This window comes from Crotalus tigris, unplaced genomic scaffold, assembly GCF_016545835.1.
Source record: "Crotalus tigris isolate CLP2741 ecotype Arizona unplaced genomic scaffold, ASM1654583v1 scf7180000024285.889131, whole genome shotgun sequence".
Lineage (NCBI taxonomy): Eukaryota > Metazoa > Chordata > Lepidosauria > Squamata > Viperidae > Crotalus > Crotalus tigris.
The window spans coordinates 466,793-487,923 of NW_024100458.1; the positions used below are offsets into that span (position 1 = coordinate 466,793).

The 21,131-nt window shown below is 38.2% G+C and overlaps 1 protein-coding gene across 4 annotated transcripts in view; it reads right to left on the reverse strand.

Moving 5' to 3' along the window:
- Window positions 1–6,990: 6,990 nt before the first annotated feature.
- Window positions 6,991–21,131, reverse strand: part of CCDC32 (coiled-coil domain containing 32) — a 120,319-nt gene continuing 106,178 nt past the window's right edge. Inside the window, exons 1-4 of one of the 4 annotated variants that reach the window (XM_039323875.1) lie at window positions 20,972–21,111; window positions 17,141–17,399; window positions 15,870–16,026; window positions 6,991–8,822 (exon numbers count right to left, since the gene is read on the reverse strand). In XM_039323875.1, the coding sequence (XP_039179809.1) occupies window positions 8,678–8,822; window positions 15,870–16,026; window positions 17,141–17,387 (549 nt within the window). In that variant the 5' untranslated portion in view covers window positions 17,388–17,399; window positions 20,972–21,111 and the 3' untranslated portion in view covers window positions 6,991–8,677. Of the gene's footprint in view, window positions 8,823–15,869; window positions 16,027–17,140; window positions 17,400–20,785; window positions 20,895–20,971; window positions 21,112–21,131 lie in introns of those variants that run through there. The other 3 variants (XM_039323879.1, XM_039323876.1, XM_039323878.1) reach the window with 3 other exon arrangements.

A 21,131-nucleotide genomic window follows, 5' to 3' on the forward strand; every position in this document is an offset into this window, starting at 1 on the left:
TGTCAGAAGGTCACTAAAGGTGATCATATGACTCCAGGACACTTAACTGTCATAAAAATGAGTCAGTTTCCAAGCAAAAAATTTTTTGATCACATGACCATTGGGCTGTTGCAACAGTCATAAGTATGAAAAATTGTCACTTTTTTTCAGTGCCTCTGTAACTTCGAACAGTCATTAAATCAACTGTTGTAAATTGAGGACTACCTACACCCTTCTCTCCCTATGAACAATCTTTGTGGATTTCATTTTTACAGCAATAATACATGGCAAAATTTTAAAGATGTATTTCATGTACAAATGATTGTTTTTTTTATTAAAAAACCTCTGATTTCTGACATATTAAAATACAAATGACTACTTACTAACATCACTTTTCATTGCCAGATAAGCCCTCAGCCATTATAAAAAATTTAGCAAGCTTCTAGAAAAATGAAAAGAGAAAATACTTCTCATTGTAAAACAATTGAAATCATTTTTGATGTAAACCTAAAGTCTGGATTTGGCAAACAGATGAAATAAATAATTGGATTTTAGAGATCTTTGTGGTAAATCATAACCCATGTTGAAGCATAAAAAATTAGATTGCATTAAGGTTTGTATCCACCAATAACACCCATTCAGAGCAGATCATACCTAAGGAAATATTTGGGTGTGTTTGTTTGCTTAAAACATTTATACATCCTTTATTCTTATAACCAGTTCTGGGCAACTCCCATTCAAGTGTGTCATCATTTTTCACAGAGCAATAGAAATTATAATCATCTGCAATAATTTGATTATTATCAATAATCAAATTATTGTTATCTCTGAGATGGCAAGAGCACAGTCCAAGTTTTAATTTCAACAAAATATTATACACACATGCACACGCAAGCATGTATGCATGTACCATATGCAAGCACATCTATGCATATATATACATGCATACATACATAAATATATGATTGATTCTTCCACTAAATTCATTGGAATTTTATTATGCTCAAATTTAATTATTTTATTCATAGCCACCAAGGCATAGGATCATCTGGGCCAATATATGAACACAACTCAGAAGGGCATTGGAATCATAACACCAGTGGTTCATAGACTGAGTGGTCGCTCAAGATTCAAAGCCTAGACAGACCATGCTGAGCACAACATGGATTAACTATGGAAAGGCCTATGACTCAATGACACACATATGGATCTGTCACTGCTGGGGGCTATATAAAGTCAACAGAACTCTAAGAATTCAGTGGGACTGTAGAGGACAACATAGAAATCAATTCAAGACAGCTCATCTACATGGCCATCAAGTGTGTTATGTACCAAGGTCATGCACTGTCCCTGCTGTTGTTCTACATAGGTTTTAACCCCCTCAGCTAGATAATAACAAAGACTGACTACAGATACAAGTTCAAGAAAGGGACTAGTATCAATCATCTCTTCTACTTGGATAACATCAAGCTGTATGCTAAGAATGAATGAGATATTGGCTCACTGATCCACTTGACATGGATCTACACTGAAGCCATTGGGATGTCATGAGGACTGGAGGAGTGTGGCCAGATGTAAATAAAGAGAGGAAAAATACTGACAGAAGGAAATATTTGTAGCTCATGATTAAACTGTTGTGTCCTTGGTGCTCTCTGAACTTGGTTGCCAGTTTAGGCCACTACCGGTCTAATGAGCTGATCAAAGGAGGACATAGAGTCTGCCAATGTGAAGATCCATAAAAACAGGGGTTTACCACATTAGACAGGACCTAAGATGCAGACAATGGAGAGAGACCTCAGAGACAGTCCAACTCATAGTGGCAGGCAGGAGCAGCATGCACTGAACAGTACAAACAAGTAGCTGGCATTGTGCACAAGAATATCTGCACTGTATATGGACTAGGCCCTCCCGAGTCCAAGTGGTTTCATGTGGCTCGCGAAACCATCCTGGAAACAGCGAGGGAACGGCCCCCACTGCCTTGGCCCTGGCCCAGGCCAGCCGGGAGCCAATGTATAATTTTATGGTGGCCATCTATGCTGAAACACATTCAGTCTTAGCTCCATAAGACACACACCCCCCACATGGCCTGAGAGGAACAGTGAGGCTCCTCCAGTGGACCATACCTTGGCACTTGCCCCAGTCCCACCCCCCTTCTGCTAGAGACCCTCAGATCTGTCCCACTGCTGCCAGGCCCCCACAGGCACCCTTGACGCAAACAATGTAGAGCTGGCCACACCTACCCAGTAAGCCACACCCACTCCATACACACCCACCCAGTAGGCTGCACCCACCCTGGCCACACCCACCCAGACCCCTGAGGGCAACCACAATGCTGATGCAGCCCTCAATGAAATTGAGTTTGACACCCCTGGTCCAAATTGAAATACATTTATCAATTAAATATTTAATTTGCATAGCTTTTAGATGTAGGTGATTTCTATGGTAATCCATATTCTTTAAAAGCAATCAGCATTTCCTGTTGCTTTTTCCATTAAATTTCATTAAACAGCACCTTAGGAGAAAATTGAAACCTTCTCTTTCAGGTCAATCTTTATCACATGTGTACTTAGGAGGATAAGTAGCTGTTATTTTTGAAGAGTACAACTGCATCAACATGTTTACCTAAAGATAATTTGCCATGATGAACAAATAACAAAATAGGCTGTTTATCTAAGCATAACAGTTAATTGATGTTGTTATTGGAAAGTTGTCTCATTTCATGAAATACTGAAATGGCAAACAATGTTCTCACACCTTGCTTTCTTTTTACTGCGTAATATAAAGAACATTACTGTTTCAATTTTCAACTATTTGCCATTTATACAAAAACAATGATTCATTAGGAGATATTTGTCAGCTGCTAGAATCCATGCAGATTTTGGGTATTTTTTTTACAACAAGTAGCAATTGAAAATTAAAGAAAAAGCAATAATGAAATGCAAAAATAAAAATCTATTCATTTTTAATGGTCACCCAGAATCAGAATAAATCAGAATCAAATGCACTGTGGAATAAAAGGGTCTTAAGTGTTTTGTGGAAAAGCGTAGAATAGAATAGAATAGAATAGAATAGAATAGAATAGAATAGAATAGAATAGAATAACAGAGTTGGAAGGGATCTTGGAGGTCTTCTAGTCCAACCCCCTGCTCAAGCCGGAAATCCTATACTATTTCAGACAAATATGAGGAACGGCTAGTTATGGGGGGTGGGAGATGGGGGGGAATGGGTATTTTCCAAAGCATGGGGATGATCATAGAGGAGGTCCATTGTCATGCCCACTCTCCAGAAGATCTCAGAAAATGTAATGGGGGTTACATCAAGGGTAATAATGACAGTAGAATAGAAATCAATAAAAAGGAAGCAACTCTCAACTCAGAAGGGACTAAAGCAAAGCGAGCCTTCTGTTCCTCTGCCTGAGGCCAACTGTTGCCCTTCCCTGTTCTACAGATCTGCATCAGGGATTGATACATATTAGTTAAATAAATCAGAATGGTTTCCTTTGCCTCCCCTTTCAACAGAACAAAGGGCTGTTCAAAGCAGATGCATGGATATCAACATGATTAATGTTTCATACAATCAAATAGAGGACACAAGCCTCCCGCTAAATTTGCATAGCTCTCAGCCTCTTTTCTAAACCCTGTTACAAGATATGGGTTCAAAGCAGTGGCGAGATGTCACTCCCTCTTTCCTGGGAATGAAATTGAGAATTCATGGGGAAGCATGGGAAAAGGTATTGGAAAATTGTTCCCACTTCTTTTTGTTCTGGCCTTACGCACTGCTTTATTTCACTCCCAGTTACTTGAATCATGCACCCTCTGCCAGAGCTCATTCCAGTAGGAAAATAAGTCTCTGGGAAACTTATAATTAAATGTACAAAACAAAAAAGAGTGTAAAATGGAATCATGAATGGCCTTGTATGTCAAGAATATAAACTGAAAAATATGGAATTAAAAACCAGTGTGGAATCTAAATCAGAACAAACATTGAAAATGTATAAATTTGTATTTCTCTTACGTACAAACAGACATTGTAATTTGCAAGCCAAAGCTCTCCAGTTAAATCTTCTGTTCAAGCAATTTAATAATGATGATGATGATGATGATGATGTTGGAAGGGACCTTGGAGGTCATCTACTCCAACCCCCTGCTCAGGCAGGAAATCCTATACCATTTCAGACAAATAGCTGTCCAGTCTCTTCTTAAAAACTTCCAGTGTTGGAGCATTCACCGCTTCTGGAGGCAGGTTGTTCCATTGGTTAATTGTTCTGTCAGGAAGTTTCTCCTTAGTTCTAGATTGCTTCTCTCTTTGATTAGTTTCCATCCGTTGCTTCTTGTCCTGCCTTCAGGCATTTTGGAGAATAGGTTGACCTCCTCTTCTTTATGGCAGCCCCTGAGATATTGGAATACTGCTATCATGTCCCCCCTCGTCCTTCTCTTCATTAGACTAGACATACCCAATCCCAGCAACCGTTCTTTATATGTTTTAGCCTCCAGTCCCCTGATCATCTTTATTGCTCTTCTCTGTACTCTTTCTAAAGTCTCAACATCTTTTTTACATCATGGTGTCCAAAACTGGATGCAGTATTCCAAGTGTGGAATCCCATGCTTCAGAATTTGATGGATCCCATGCTTCAGAAATATCTTTTGATGGATGTTTAAGGAAATTAGGCAGATTTTTGACATCTCTTTCTAACTAGTGAGCAGGCACTTCTACAATCACTACAGGTAGTCCAGGGCTTAATGATTGTTCAAAGTTATTAAGGCCACCCAAAAGGGACTTATAACCCAGATTTGCCTCCCCACCCATGGTCACATGACCACATTTTGGCCAACTGGCAACCAGCCATATTTGTGGCTATTTTCAGCATCCCATAGTCACAGGACCACAATTTATGATGCTTTTGTTGGAAACCAACATTTACTTCTGGTTTCCAGCAAAAAAAAAGCCCTATAGCAAACAATGGGTTTGTTTAATGATTATGGTGTTCACTTAATGACTACTGCAAAAAGGTTGTGAAGTCCAGTGACCAACTTAACAACTGTCATGACTTATGACCAAAATCACAGGCTCAATTATGGTTATAAGTCAAGGACTACCTGTAGTAGTAACTGTGAAAATAATATACTTCTAAATATTTCTGGTTGGCAAATATCAGGACAGTTGAGCCTTTTTAATCAGATTTTTCTAAAATTCTTGGCTAATTATCAAGGATTCTGACTGTACAAAACATCCATCAACAATAATCCATGTGGGGATTCTGATGGATGTTTCGTTTCAATCTGCCTTAATTGCTGTTATTAGTTCTAACCTTATATCTTAAATCATACCCCACTCATCATTTGAATGAGTCCCAGTTGACTTGTCAATAAAGACAACAATTTCCCAGTGAATTTGGAAATTGCTTAGTTAATTGCTCTACCATTTACATTTAGCCAGAAATCATGCACAACCTTGTGAGATAATTGCAATTAGTACTGTAAACGTCATAACCATTTAAGAGTACTTGGGGCACACTGACCTTGTTGTTCCTTATGGATGTATGGAACAAAGTCTCAAATATTTTTCACACAAGCCATCTACAGTAGTGTGTTTATAATTAAGAGAGCTTTTCATGCTAATTTTCTGATTAGGGAAATGAGAAGCCCAAAGATGTCAGGGTGCCTTTTTCATTTGCCAGTTTCTGATTCACGTAAGGTGCTCAACATTGGCTAGTTCACGTGAGTTCAAGTAGCAGTGAGTTTCCCATAACCAACATAGTGACTATCCAGTGGGTGTACTGCTATATTTTTAGTTAGGATTCTACTAAAAAAGTAACAGCTCTATTATAGTTCTGGATGCACTAAATACAAAGAATTCAAGAAAGAAAACATTTTATAAAGCTTTCTCAGGTATAAGGAAAACTAACTAGCTCTTCCGACTCTGATTTCTGCAAAAATCAGAAACTGCACTCTATAAAGAAATGGAGAGTAAGTTGTATTTACGTTGCTCTATTTGATGACTTAGCAAAGAGGAAACAGGCATGTTGGTTGCATCAGGACGGGACCGGGCTTCGTATGTAATTATTTGTAAGTTTATATAAATACCTGTATACATAAATTTTAACTGACCAATTTGAGAATATTTTAATCTCAGATTTGTAACTGCCTTACTTACTTTACTCAGGACAATGTAGGTCTACTTGATTATCAAAATTAAGTCAATATTCTATGATTACACCTATGGAGATTCTCCGTTATCCAGGTCGTGGTTGTCCCAAAGGTGCTTTTTCAAGAAGCAACTAGACTTTGTTTTTCTTTGAAGACGTTTCACTTCTCATCCAAGAAGCTTCTTCAGTTCTGAGCTTCTTGGATGAGAAGCGAAACGTCTTCAAAGAAAAAGAAGAAAGTCCAGTTGCCTCTTGAAAATGCACCTTTGGGACATTCTGTGATGCCATGATTACTTTATTGTTACTAATATCATTGCCCCAGAGTTAAGACTGGCCCTAATCCTATTGGCAAAATTTAATTTTACCATCGGGCCTGAGGATCCCATGGAAGGGTGGAGCCTGTTGTCTGATTGCATTGTGTAAACGTTTGAATGCCCCCTCTCCTAGTCTTTTGATCATTTGGGTTTTTTCACTGTTTTTAATGCTTATGTTTGAATTATGTTGATTGTTTAGCTTTGTGGTTTAATTGCGTATGCCATTCAGATTCACATGTGTAAGATGGACAACTATATAAATTAAATAAATAAAACAAGACACATGATTCTTAAATAGCCAGGGCAATTGCCTCTCAATTTTTGTTAAATATTTTTCGATGACTGTAAGCTATATGGACACAATGACATTAGCAAAGAGGGAGAGTTTTTCTTATAGATTGTGCATTGGGGTTTCTTTCTATGATTAATAACCTAAACAAATGTTTATATGCTTCACTTTTGCTCTTTTCCACCAAAATGCACCTACTTCTCTCTGGAGAAATGGTTTTGTGAGCCATCTCTATTCTAAAATATTTACCAAATCACCCCAAATTCATTTATACAAGGATGTATATTTTCAATGGATGGAGACAGAGATCATCACAATCAACTTTCAAATAGAGTCTTAATTATACAAGTAGACAATAGTCAGACTACAGACAAAGCAAAACCAAAATATACAATCCACTATTCATATTATATTACCAGATTCAGAAAATCCAGTTAGGCTACATTTGAAATCAATTCAGTAAAGAAGTAATATGTAAACTTCTCAAGTTTTCAACATCTTTTGTAATACATTTGGTGAACTTTTATTTCCTTATCTGTTTAGTAAAACAAGGTATCTCTACAATTTTGGAGAAGAAATAACAATGACATGTATTTAAAAAAACATCAAAACTTCCAGTTGAGAATTTCAGTGCAAAAAAAACCAAAACAACAACCCCCACAGTGAATATTATATCACTGCCCCAATATAATTATGTACTGTCTTACTGTTAAATCAACACAAAGAGTTGTTGCATTCTTTTTTAAAAAAATAAGTTGTTTTGCTGCTTTCTCAGACTCATTAACGTGGCATGTAGCCTCTCAGATTTGACTACATAATTTTACCAACTGATAAACAATGAAATTCAGATAACTCCGGTCCTCAGTTATTTCCATACACAGCTGTTAATGATAATTTCCATGTAAACAGAAAAGAAAAACAAAAAAGCAAATTTAAAAAAATCTCCAAAACAGCCTATAATAGACAGCAAACCAATGACGTATTGGAGGCAAAAATTCTAAAGGCTTGGTGATAAAATAGGGGAGGTAGACCAAAGCGATGCTATGGCATTGAACGGGAGAATTACCTCCTATCAGTCTTTCCCCCCACCAGTTAAAAAAAAAAAAAAATGAAATGGGGACATGTTGGGTTAGTACAAAAAACTCACATTTCTGCTCTGCCCTCATATCAAATGTTGTCTTCTTCATTTAACTGACAGCTCTGTGTTTTTTTCATTATGCATTGTCTTTTACGTTTTGCAGCAAAACAAATGAGGAAGAAAAACATGAATAATGATTAGCCCAAACAGACAAAACTATATTTCAAAAGGTGGTAATGTCAATCCTTAGAGGAAATGAATAATTAAAAAAGAAAAGAAATAGCCACAAAAAAAAGCTGCACAAAATAGTATTTTTTTTTTCTTTTTCCACCCAGAATTACTTGTGTTTTTGCTTACCCTAGCGAAGGATGAAACTCTGCAGTGGCTTGGGCTTGGCTTTAGCCAGAAACAATGGTGGCAGACATTTTTCATTTCCTGGGGGAAAAAGTACAGGTCTTCAGGTCTGGGGTTCTTTTTTCTTTTTTCCCAAGTTGGGGAAAAAGATACCCACAGGTAAATCGGGGGAGTTGTGAATGAGGAAATTACATTCTGCGAGGAAAGTATTGCTAAGCGTTTTTTCATAGATGATCATTTAAGTGCAAAATCTTCTCCGCAGTTCAGGGAAGAAGATTTAAACCTGTTTGCCAAATTAAGTTTTATTCTACCGCGTTTCGTTGTCTTCACAAATCACGCACAATTAATTTGAATCTGCAACATTATATGACTTTAAACCAGAATCTGTACATTATAAACTTTGGCAGAGAGAAAAACCCACAAGGTCTATTTTGATCAAAATCTATCATTCTTTTGGTATTTTTGACCCAAACTGCCAACAGCCATCTATCTGCGCTGGAGACAAGGACCCAGGGCATTCACTGTTCAACAGGTGTAGCTTCTTCCTCTTCTTCGGACTCCTGCTTCTCAGGAGGAGCTCCAAGGGGAATCAAATACTGTATCTCCTCACTGCTGACTGCCACCTTCTCTGGTTGAAGCCAACGTTTCAGGCATTCCAAAGTACTGAGAAGAAGCAAAAAGGAAAAGGTTACAAGAGCATTTCACAGTAAATAAGTTATTCTCCAAAACACTTGAGGGCAGGACAAGAAGCAATGGATGGAAACTAATCAAAGAGAGAAGCAACCTAGAACTAAGAAGAAATTTCTTAACAGTTAGAACTGCCTTCAAGTTGTGAATGCTCCAACACTGAAAGTTTTTAAGAAGAGATTGGACAGTCATTTGTCTGAAATGGTATAGGGCAGTGGTTCTCAACCTGTGGGTCGGGACCCCATTTGGGTCGAACGACCATTTCACGGGGGTCGCCAAACAAGGCTGTCCCCCATTTTTTTCCCCCTTTTCTTTAGCCACGCCCCTGGTACCTGGTGATGTATAAGTGGTTGGGGGTCACCACAACATGGGGAACTGTATTATGGGGTCACGGCATTAGAAAGGTTGAGAACTACTGGTATAGGGTTTCCTGCCCGAGCAGAGGACTGGACTAGATGACCTCCAAGGTCCCTTCCAGTTCTATTCTATTCTATTCTATTCTATTCTATTCTATTCTATTCTATTCTATTCTATTCTGACATAGAAAATATGGTGCCCGTAGGCACCAATAAAGACTTTAGATTAGTCCATCAGGCTTCCTCCACCAATTTTTAAAAAGAAGCAAACAAAACCACAATTAAGTTGCTAGTGTGCTTCAGCAGATCAGGGTCTGACAAAGATCATAGAAAGATAGTTTCTTTCTGGGGAAAAAAGATGGTTTGTGACTGTCCATATCAACCATTTTTGTCAGTAGGCAAATCTCCGAAGGCAGTTATTTTCTGAATATGACCACCAGGTTCGCTTCAAGCTTCAAATGGATCTGTAGCTGAGAAAGACTAATTACTCCCGAAACGGGCAATGATTAAATTATTCATTTATGTAAGCAAGGGCAGAATCTGTTTCTGAAAGATACCTTCTCTAAAAAAAATCCAGTGGAATTCCCATTTGGAAACCATGGGAACCATGGAAAACCATGATAGATTATGGGAATTAGGCCATTAGGGTTTGGAAACTATGGTTAGCAACTTATCACAATGCCTGCTACAGTAATCATAGCATACTTAATAATATGATTAAACAAATTACTACGTGGTGAACCAGGTCACTTCTGCAATACAAGTTACAGGTAATCCCCAAGTTAGGAGCATTCACTTAATGCACTTCTGCAATACAAGTTACGCGATAAGCGCCCCCTAGTGTTTATGAGAAAATCCCAAAATTATGAATGTTTCAGCACCACAGCTCTTGTTTGCCCTTTCGAACAACTGCAGAAGCTCTGCAACATTCACTCTCCCCCCCCCCCCCGGCTCCCCACAATTGCTTCCCCCTCCCTTCCTGCCAAGCCAGACTCATCTTGAGAAGATCTGTCTCCTGTCTTCTGCGATTTCTGCCTTTGAGGGAGAGGAGAGTCAATGGAAGCTCCTGGATGCTGTAATATTGTTGGAGTTCAGGCACCCATAGTCTTTTGCAGAAAATGGGTACTCTTGTGAGATCACAGACCCCAGAAACTTTCATTTTTGGCACAAACTCTTGTACCGTCTCCTGCTCCCCCCCAACTCCTTTCCACCGCCACCAGAATACTTTTTATCCGAATGGAGAACTTAGGGTAGGTAGATAGGGAGCTCCATCTGTGTGCAAGTGCAACGCTTGAAAACACAATGATTTGTTGCATTTCCAAGAGTCCCTAGGCACTCAAGCCCTTTTTATCCAAACGGAGACCTTAGGGATATGTGGAGCTCCATCTGTGTGCAAATGGAACGCATGAAAACGCAGAGATTCGCTGCATTTTCAACCACCCCATTTGCTAACAGACGGAGCTCCCCATCTCCCCATTCAGATAAAACGTGTTCCAGCAGTGGCAGAAAGGAGTTGGGGGAGGAGCAGGAGAGAGGCACAGAGTTTGTGCTGAAAATGAAAGTTTCTGGGGTCCGTGATCTCGCGAGCGTTCAGGTACCCATTCTCTGCAAAAGAAGATGGGTGCCTGAACTCGTGTGATTTTACAGCATCCAGGAGCTTCCATTGACTCTCCTCTCCCTCAAAGGCAGAAACCGTGGTAGAGAGGAGACAGATCTTCTCAAGTGAGTTCAGCCCGGCAGGAAGGGAGGGGAAAGCATAAGCATAAGGTATCTCAGTGGGTCCACCATTAGCCCCTCAATGGCCTTCCCCACCGTGAGATACCTCATGCGCGCTTAATGAACCGCTCATTCGCCCACACATTCGATTAGTGAATGTGTGGGCAAAAGCAGGGAGTGATCTTATTCAAGATAATGAATACTCGAGTTATGAGTAGAAAGGGCAGGCTCCATTACATGCGTAACTCGAGGACTACCTGTAGTTCACAGGGCTATTGTGAGAATGCAATAGGGAGAAGAAGCACCTTAAAAGCCTTGAGTTTTTTGAAGATAGGTTGGCTATAAATGTAAACACTGTAAATAAATAAACAAGGTAGGAAAACCATGTAAAATATAGCTTTAGGAATTTTTCCAATCCCTTAATACTGTCACAAGACAACTGTGGGTCATATGACCAGGAGTAAGCGGGCTGAAGAATGGAAAAATAAGTAGCATTCCAAGCTACTGAGCAACTACTGCATTGGTGAATTTTCTTTTGGATGTTCTTTTTGGTTTCATCAAGATTGATCTTTGTTTTTCTGGTTTCTACCTCCAAGGAAAATCTGTGCGGTGCTCATTCTTTTCAGCTTTTAGAGAGCTAGTTTGTTGATGGAAAGAAAGAGTCCTGAATCTCTTTAGAAAATTTCTAAATTAACTAAAGATCATTTCTTTAGATATTTTGATGGTCTGGAAAGCTTAAGAAAATAAACAGTGGCCTGCTAGATCAGAAGTAGTCAATCTTGGCTCTTTTATGACTCGTGAACTTCAACTCCCAGAATTCCTGAGCCAGCACAGTCAAGGTTGACTACTCCTGTGCTAGATTATACCCTGGACCATACAGTCCAGCAGTCTATTCTCCCAGTGTCCAATCAACTGCACAAGGAAGCCTCCTGGTCTCCCAGCAGATGGCCTTCAGAAGCACCCCCTCCCCAATCAAGGCTAGTAGCCATGGAAACCCCTGATTTCCATCAATTGGTCCAACTCTTTTTTTTGGAATCTGCCAAGATGGTAGCCAGCAGCATATTTTTTGGTGGCATATTCCAAAGTTTAATTAGACATTGAGTGATGTTCCGATTCTTCCAGGATTCAATTTCACTGGATGACATCTGATTCTAGCATTTTTGGAAAGGGAAATAAATGAGCTTGTCTTTTCCCACTTTATCCACACCATGAATAATTTTGTAAACCTCAACATTTGCAACATTTCTAGACTAAAAGCACTAAATGCCACAACTTTTCCTTATAGGGCAGCTGCTCCAGCCTTTTGATCACCTTAGGTGCCACCTCCTCTGAACCTTCTCTAACTCTTCTGTATCTTTTTTGTTGAGATGTAATAACCAGAACTTCACACGACATTCCAAATGCAGTCACATCATTGATTTATACATAGGCATAATTATATTAGCATCTCTATTTTTCAATAACATTTCTTATTATTGTTAACATGTTGTTGCCCCCCCCCTTTGTTTTTTTACAGCAGATACACACTGTGTGTTGACACTTTTATTGAACAAGAACCAAAGAATCTGTGGCTGAATCTTGAAGCTACAAATCAAAGCACAACTTATTTGAGAATCAGGGTCAAGAAGGATGAATTGGACGAAGATTTAATCAATACTACACCGTCTGTCTGTTGCCACTGGCATCTGATTTCATAAAACGCAATTGTCAAATGCTGACAAGAATGCAGAAAAAAATTTAAATGTAGCTAAACTTATTTAAAGCATTTTTCTTAAGCCAAAGGGAATCTCAAAGTAGATTACAAAAAACTCAGACTAAACTGCTTTCAGATCAGTCCTACAACCTAAAGACAGAGGATGTAAGGAAAGGGGTTAGGAAAAATATAATGGGCTCAGTTGCCGAGAAGGATGAAAGATAAGCATTCTGATCTAACTAGTGAGCATCTGTTCACAACTAGTACTGGCTTGGCTTTTTTCCTAGCCCTTTTCTTTCTTCACTTGTCATGTTTCTCTTTTCTGTTCTTGAGAACAAGCTTATCTTTCTCTTTCCCTCTTCCTTTAGAGAAAGATGGCTCCCTTGCAGACTCTCCCTAGTGCCAGTAGAATCCAAGCTCTTTTATGATTTATATTATTAGGACAGGAGTCTGGTCTGGCAAACTATTTTGTGCATTTTCCCCCCAGGGGGTGGTGATGCACACATTTCCCCCATGCAAGTCTTTAAATGTATTTTTCAAAGGAAAAGAAAAACTACCATTTCCACTGGAGTATGTCTTTTTCAAATACTGTGGTTCACAGATTTTGGATTAAAGCAAGACAAACACTAGAAATAAAACAAGCACTAGGATCTGACAAACACTATCATGGCTTTGCTTGATATTAATCTTGTTTATGCTGCTGCAAAGTCTCATGGGAGCAGAGCCCCCACATTTACTCCCTATAGAATTCATAACAGATTTTACACACACGCACACACGTAATGGATAATAACAACTCAGTTTCCTATTTAAATAACGTTTCTGCCATGAACCTTCAAAAAAAACATACAAAATGTCAAGAGCCAAATCAAGATGCCTCTCTCATAGGACTGTAATTTAACAAGTCTGTACAAAAGTGAAAAAGAAAACATTTCCTTTTGAAACCAGATTTCCCAGGTAACGGGGCACAGTAACTGCTTAGCAAAATCAAAGAGAAAATATACAACTGGGGGGGGGTGGTTTTTTTTTTTTTTTTGCAAACTAGAAGGTAACAGCTTGCTCAATATTTCAATTTTCCTGAACAAAAACTTAGAAATGTAAAATGCAAGTTGAAAATGTGCAGGTTTCACCCAATAGAATAGAATTCTTTACTGGCCAAGTGTGATTGGACACACAAGGAATTATGTATTCCAATAGCATGCTCTAATTTATTATTCACTAGTTCAGGCCCATTTTTCCAAACCCCTACAGGAAAAAGAAAAGGATGCAATAAAATGAAACAACTTTGGCTATTACATGCTAGTACAGGAGTAGGCAATCTTGGCTCTTTTATGACTCGTGGACTTCAACTCCCAGAATTCCTGAGCGAGCATGGTTCAGCTTGGAAACCTCTCCCTTTCCCCTCAGCATGGCTGGCTCAGGAATTCTGGGAGTTGAAGTCCACGAGTCATAAAAGAGCCAAGGTTGCCTACCCCTGTGCTAGTACAAACAGTCTCACTGGTTTTAAAAATACCAGCCAGACTTCTAACCAAAACTGAAACAAAGAAATATCAACCTAGTTGCTTAGAACTGAGGAAGAGCAGTAGGGAAGCCATTTAAAAAAAGCCAGAAACATGGAAAAGCCAGCAATGTATTCAGGAAAGCTGGGGGGGGGAGGAGCGAAAGGGGTAGGTGTGTTTTTGCAAAAGATGTAAACAAAAATGTAAGCTATACAGATAGTCTTCGACTTACAACCACAATTGAGCCCACACTTTCGGTCGCTACATGAGACATTTGTTAAGTGAACTTTGCCCCATTTTTCGACCTTTCTTGCCATAGTTGTTAAGTGAATCACTGCAGTTGTTAAGTTAGTAAGTGAATCTGGCTTCCCCATTGATTTTGCTTGTCAGAATGTCAAAACAGAGGATCACATGACCTTGGGACACAGCAAAGGTCATAAATGTGAACCTGTTGCCAAGCATCTGAATTTTGATCACACGACCATGGGGATGCTGCAAAGGTTGTAACTTTGAAAAACAGTCATAAGTCACATTTTTCAGTGCTGTTATAACTTTGAACGGTCACTAACTGAATTGTAAGTCAAGGACTACCTGTATACCTAAGTGGATATATAAACTTTTTTTTTTATTTTTAAAAAGAAGGACTTTAGGAGAAGTGCAGAATTGCAGATCCTGTAAGTGCCAAGAAACTGGAATCTTTACTTCATGTACAGAACTAAAATAAAACAGGAAGAGACTAATCATATAGGAAAAGGCAATAACACTTATCCTGTTAATGAAGGATAAGGATATTTTGAAAACACCAGAACAGTTAAAACAGTATTCCTCAACCTTAGCAATGTTTAGATGCCAAGGCTGGCTGGAGAATTCTGGGAGTTGAAGTCCACACATTGCACATTGCCAAGGATGGGAAACCCCGAGTTAAAACAATAGTCTTTTCAAAGGTTTTCTAGTAATTGAGCATTGAGAAAGAATGAAAGAAAGAAGGCAGATAGTTTTGAATTACAAATTTGCAATTAATAATTAAGAGAATGTTGGATTGCAACAAGAACCAATTAATCAACAACAAAGTCACCTCAAACCAATGAGCAGCAAACAGAAATTTTAATCTTTTGGACTTAAGTTACAAGCAGGCAATGAATTAAATAATATGCTTTGCTGATCTGAAGGGAAGATTACAGATAAGGTGGACGAAGAGGATCAAAAAACTTAGAACTACAGGTTATACAGAGACATGGTGAGATGGGGAGTATTTGTCCACAGAGACTCCTGAAAAACTAGGAGTCAAGCTTGACTTAATGACATCTAACTCACAAAGTATCCAAAAATACATGCCGTCACTGCACCAGATTAGCTACAAATCTTAGCCCTAATCTTGCATATGTGGAGACGGGTAGACATTTTTGGTTGGGATAAATAAGTAAGACATATTCTTTGAATTCAATTGGAGCTCCTTCTAAGCATATTTTGAGCTGATCTTTATCACTAAAAGATCAAAAGCCAGTAGAGCAGGGGTGTCAAACTCACAACGTCACATGACATGTCACGACGTATCGCGACTTTTTTTCCATTGCCGGCAATGGGGTGGGCGGCGGTTTCGGCATGACGCATCTGGCCCACAGGCCGGCAGTTTGACACCCCTGCCCTAGAGTATAAATAAATGCTCCAGAATATCCTTTCTCCCACAATACTTGCCATTTCTATAAGATAAATATTTCAAAAGGGTGTTGTGTATAAAATTTTTATTACATAACATTACCTCTCATCAGAATCCGTTCCCTCCATATAAAAGTCAGATTCAGAGTTCTCCTGAAGAAACCTGTCCCAGCTTTCTTTCTTAGCCTGAGAAAGTGTCTGAAGGATATCTTTGGATGTCAGTTCCTGAGACAAACCCTTTATTCTCATTAATCTTCTCTCTGAGGAAAGAAATAAACTAATAAAGGAAAAATGCAAACCAGTAGCCAGGTTAAAGCGAGAAATATTCAGTTCAACTCTTGAGGTTTTGTATAAAGTGCAACAATTTTAACAGTGTGTATATCCTGACAGAGTCTTTTAATGTCACAACTTCATGTCCGAGCTTTATTTTGTTGGGGATTGGATTAAAATATATATATATCAGCACGGAACAAGCCATTGTTTAATTTTTTTCTTTTGCTGCCCCAAATCCAAATTAGAATATGAATTTGAGAAACCTGTGCACCAAAATGGCATTTATATTTAAAGAAGAAAGGATTTTACTTTCCTTTAAGGATCATGGCTCACAGTTACTCCTATAAATATTTGAGATGAGAAAACTGACAGATGATTATATGCAGAGCAGGCAAGAAAAAAGTGGAATAGAAATCTTTATAATCTTTAGGAATTTCATCCGCATTCTTCTTTTTTCCAGTTGGCTGATAGGTTAGATTTCTCTTTTTTCAACATGTAAATTATTGAAAAAAATGACAACTTCAGTTATATTTCTCACAGTTTCATCAAAAAATAAATTAGATAAAATGGGCAGTGATTTTTCTTTCACATCTCTGTAAAATCTCAGGTAGGAAAATATGATATACCTTATTGCCACAAATCTTAAAAATAAAATGGGAATTTTTGTTGTCACAGAATATTGGACAACATCCAGAAAAACGTGAAAGTACAATAATCACTTATACAACTGATGAACTTCACAGATGTATTGTTTAAGAAGTGCATCTGTATCTAGCTTAAAGACTTTGTCCATTATCCTTCAAAGCAGTGGGTTTTTTTATAATTAAGATGTATTTCAAGTCCCGGAATTCCTCAGCCAAAATGTTGGCTGGGAAATTCTAGTCCACACATGTTTAAGTTGCCAAGTTTGAAAAACATTGCTTTAAAATTATACACAAATATGTGTTCAAAAAGATAGTTTACATATGGGTAGATTCACAAGTCTCTGTTCTAGATTATCGTCATCTGTAGCTGGGATAATAGGATTCAAAGTCTCACACTTCCAGGTTGAGGAAAATATCCTGTGAATAAACCTAGATTAGAAAATACTTCCATACTAACCTAAAGATGCCAAGTAGAGTTCTGAATCTTTCAGTGGTACCCAGGGCTTCTCATTCATTTGCAAAGAGGGGCCTTTTGCTTCCATCTGATTCTCCATCATATGAACATAAGAATCTGCAAAGGAATCTGAAAATGCATTATTGGATTCTTCATTCTGGTCTGGATGCGGCAGAGATGAACAAATTTCAGTCCAGAGGTCCTGGCTGGAAACAGTAACCAGAGAATCAACACTTTCAATCATGATCATGATGCAGCAATTCTGAAAAAGAAGAAAGAAAGAAAATGATGGGTATATAACATCATATTGATATATATCTTCTTTTTTTTTTTTACTTTGGGACCAGAAGTAGAGTAACTTTTTTTAAAAAAAAAAGCAGATGTTTAAATTTTCTCAAAACTCTATGCACTTAAAATTCTTGGTGTCAATTTATCTGCTCTAGTACATACAAAACTTTGCTGACTCTTCCCTTTTCCCCAAGTCTTTATAATCAAAATGCTCAGGGAATTTTCTGCAGAAAAAGATTCAACTTTAAACATCTGGGAAGAAAATTTTATAAACTGAAAATAAATTCTTAAATATTTATGACTCCACAGGAAATTAGCCATTTTAAAGCTGGATTACCTGCATAATAAGCTTTTTTTTAAATTTGTGTTCTGTCTTCATTATTTTTTATAAATAACTCAAGGCAGCGAACATATCCAATGCACCTTCCTCCTATTTTCCCCACAACAACAACAACCCTATGAGATGGATTGGGCTGAAAGAGTGTGGTTGGTCCAAAGTCACCCAGCTGGCTTTTATGACTATAACAGAACTAGAACTTTCTAGCCTGGTGCCTTAACTACTAGACCAAGCTGTATTCATTGTTTTAAAATTTCTAATAGAAATCATATATCTTTCATTGGTAAAACAAGTTGGCCCAAAGGCCAGACTGAGTCTATCTAAAACATTAGTGGGCATAAAAAAGTGAAAAAAATACTTGCTTTTCATGTATATTTTATTAAATTTTTACAGTAACAATCTTTAGTATTTAATAAGTAACACATTTATGTGTTTAAGATTAATAGTAATACAATTTCCATTCCTACCCTTTATTCCATTTTTCTAACCATTTATAAAAAATTTCCCATGCTTGAAAGTATTTTGAGTCTTGCTTCCCCTTCATTTTCAATGTGAGCCTATCCATTTCTGCACAATCCAAATTTTTCTTAATTATGTCTTCTTCAGATAGTATTTCTTCATTTTTCCAGTATTGAGCAAATATAATTCTCGCTGCTATTAATATACAGGTATGTAATATTAAGTATACACTTTTCTTATCATAATTTTCTGAAGTTATGCCTAAAAGAATTAATTCCGTTTATAGTCTACATGTGCTCCTATAATCTTTTCTAGCCACCTATGTATTTTTGACCAATAGTTCTTTGTTTTAGGGTATGTTCACCAAAGATTATAATAAGTGCCTGGATTTTTAAACATTTTTGCTAATTTTGAAAGTGGTAAGTGCCATCTATAGAACATTTTATATAAATTTTCTCTAGAGGTAGCTGCCCTTGTTATTTTGTAATTTCTTTCCCATAGGTTTTGCCGTTTTTCTAACTCTACATGCAGTGCACATCACATCATACAACCCGCCTTGCCTTCCCTACAAGGTTCCATCCAAAAAAGGTACCGGAACTCTGTTCTGGGTGTTCTATGACAAAAAAAAGCCCTGTCTACATGTGCCCAAAGTTTTTTGCCCAAGTTATCATTGCTTCTTTAACTTGTTCATCTTCTGTTTTTAATTTAACAGAAAACTGTACAGTTTCTTAATCAATTTGTCATCTGATGACAATAGTATCTGGTCTAACGTTGTCTGGTCTTGGTAAAAACCATATATTTTTGCATCTTTCTCATATCTCATTTGCATTTGCAGGTGTGGCCATCATGATAGCTCAATGCCCTGTTCTTCCAATTCTTGTTCAGTTTGTAGTGTTCTATCAGTATTCAAAATGTCTTTATAAGTCACAAGTTTCTTATGATTCATTAAGTTTGGGTGTACAAATGCCTCCATTGTTGAAATCCATCCTGGTATTTTCATGTAAGTTCTTGATTTTACCTTTTCCTATATCAAAAGCAGTGCATAATGATTTTGATAGTATTAATGAATTTTGTTCTTCCCATATCATAGGAAAGCATGTCATCCTATGCATGCCATCCTACTAAAGCATGCCATCCTACTAATTTTAGCCATTGTCTATCCACTACTGGATGGCCTCTTCCACGTTTCCAACCAATATGGTCTTGAGCTTTCTTTTGCCAATTTGGCCCATAATATTTGCTGATGTCATTGATCCATCTTGTTTTGGGTCTCTTTTGTGGACGCTTTTTATGACTGCCTTAGTCCATCTGCTATGAATTCTTCTTGCTATGTGACCAGCCTTTTTCCATTTCAATTCTTTTACTCTTTTGATTGCATTGTATATTTGCATTTGTTCTCTATTCCATGTGCAGGTCTTTCTATCTTGTCTTGTGATGCCGAGCGTGTATCTTTCCATGGCTCTTTGTGCCACTTGTAGCTTTTGTATCGATGTGAGGTTAGTGTCCATGTTTCGCTGGCATATGTTAGAATAGGTAGCAGAACTACTACCACCACCACCACCATTATTACTGCTACTAATAATAATAATAATAAAAGCTGACCATTACCTAAATGAGGAACAGCCAGGAACTAATATGTACATTCCTTGGAGAAAAATAATTTAAAAATATGCTTAAAAGATTAAAAAAGAAAGAATTACAAAGTATATTGCTTACTGCAAACTGGAAAATGTCAACTCCAAAACTGCAAAGAATGCTGGCATTGCCCTCCCAATGCAACTTACAGATTCAGTCTGAACTTTAAATTGATATGCATTTATATTTATCCAAACATATCATCTGTAGGCATAGCACCAGGGCAGTGTTTATAAACCACAACAACTTGTGTGGACCTCAGTTCCAGAATTGTCCAGCTAGCAAATGAACCAGCATTCCCCAGTCCACACATCTTAAAGTTGCTAAAGTTGCAAAACCCTGCACCAGAAACTTTCAAGATAAATCTTTGACATAATGTAGGTATCATAGACTGTGACAAAATCAAATGCCAACTTCTTATAAAATACGCATTTATGAACTGTGTCAAGCTGTTAAATGCTTTCAATTGAATATTTTGGAAAGTTTTGAGTACTCAATGATATTGCTGCCATAAAATTGGAAGGGGCCCTTTAAGCCTTCCATTTCAGCTTCTCTTCCATGCAGAAATCCGATTTGGAGATCCCCAGCAGAGGGCTCTATTAGTCCATCTAAACATTCCCAAGAACGTGAGTTCACCACCTCCCTCAGGAATTTTGTTCTGCTGTGCAAATTCACTCCTACAGTGTTGAGGTTTTTCCCTAATTTCCAACTTACAGTCCTCCAGATGCGGTTAGCAATTCAAAAGTCCCAATCACACCGACCGGGAATTCCGAGTGTTGCAATCCAGAACAGCTGGAGAGTGTGTTGCTATCCTGGAGAAAGTATTGCCATAAAAGCCTTTTAGCTTAAAAAACGGCTTTGAAAACCCTGAATGACTTGGGCAATAAAAAAAAAAACCATGATACAGACACATCGCGTGCCCCACCTACCAAGAGAGCTGCATTGCCAAAATAGCACTGATGCGCCAATCTCGAGACACAAAAACGTAAGGCCTTCAACAATGATCTTTCCAGGTGATCGCTGGAGGGATCCCTCCCATTCTGCACCGCAATGGGTTTTTGCCCTATTCCCCCCCCCCCGCGCGCGACTTGATCTGCGGCTCCGACTCTTCCTACCTGGATGCATAAACCTGCTCCTGGTGCAAGTCAGAACCCGCCAAGAGAAAAGGAACAGAGCGAGCAGGTCTCTCTCACCTCCACGCTGGCCAATTGGCGAAAAGAGCAGGGGTGGAGGTAAGACAAACCATCGATTCCCCCCACAATTAAAGATGGATCG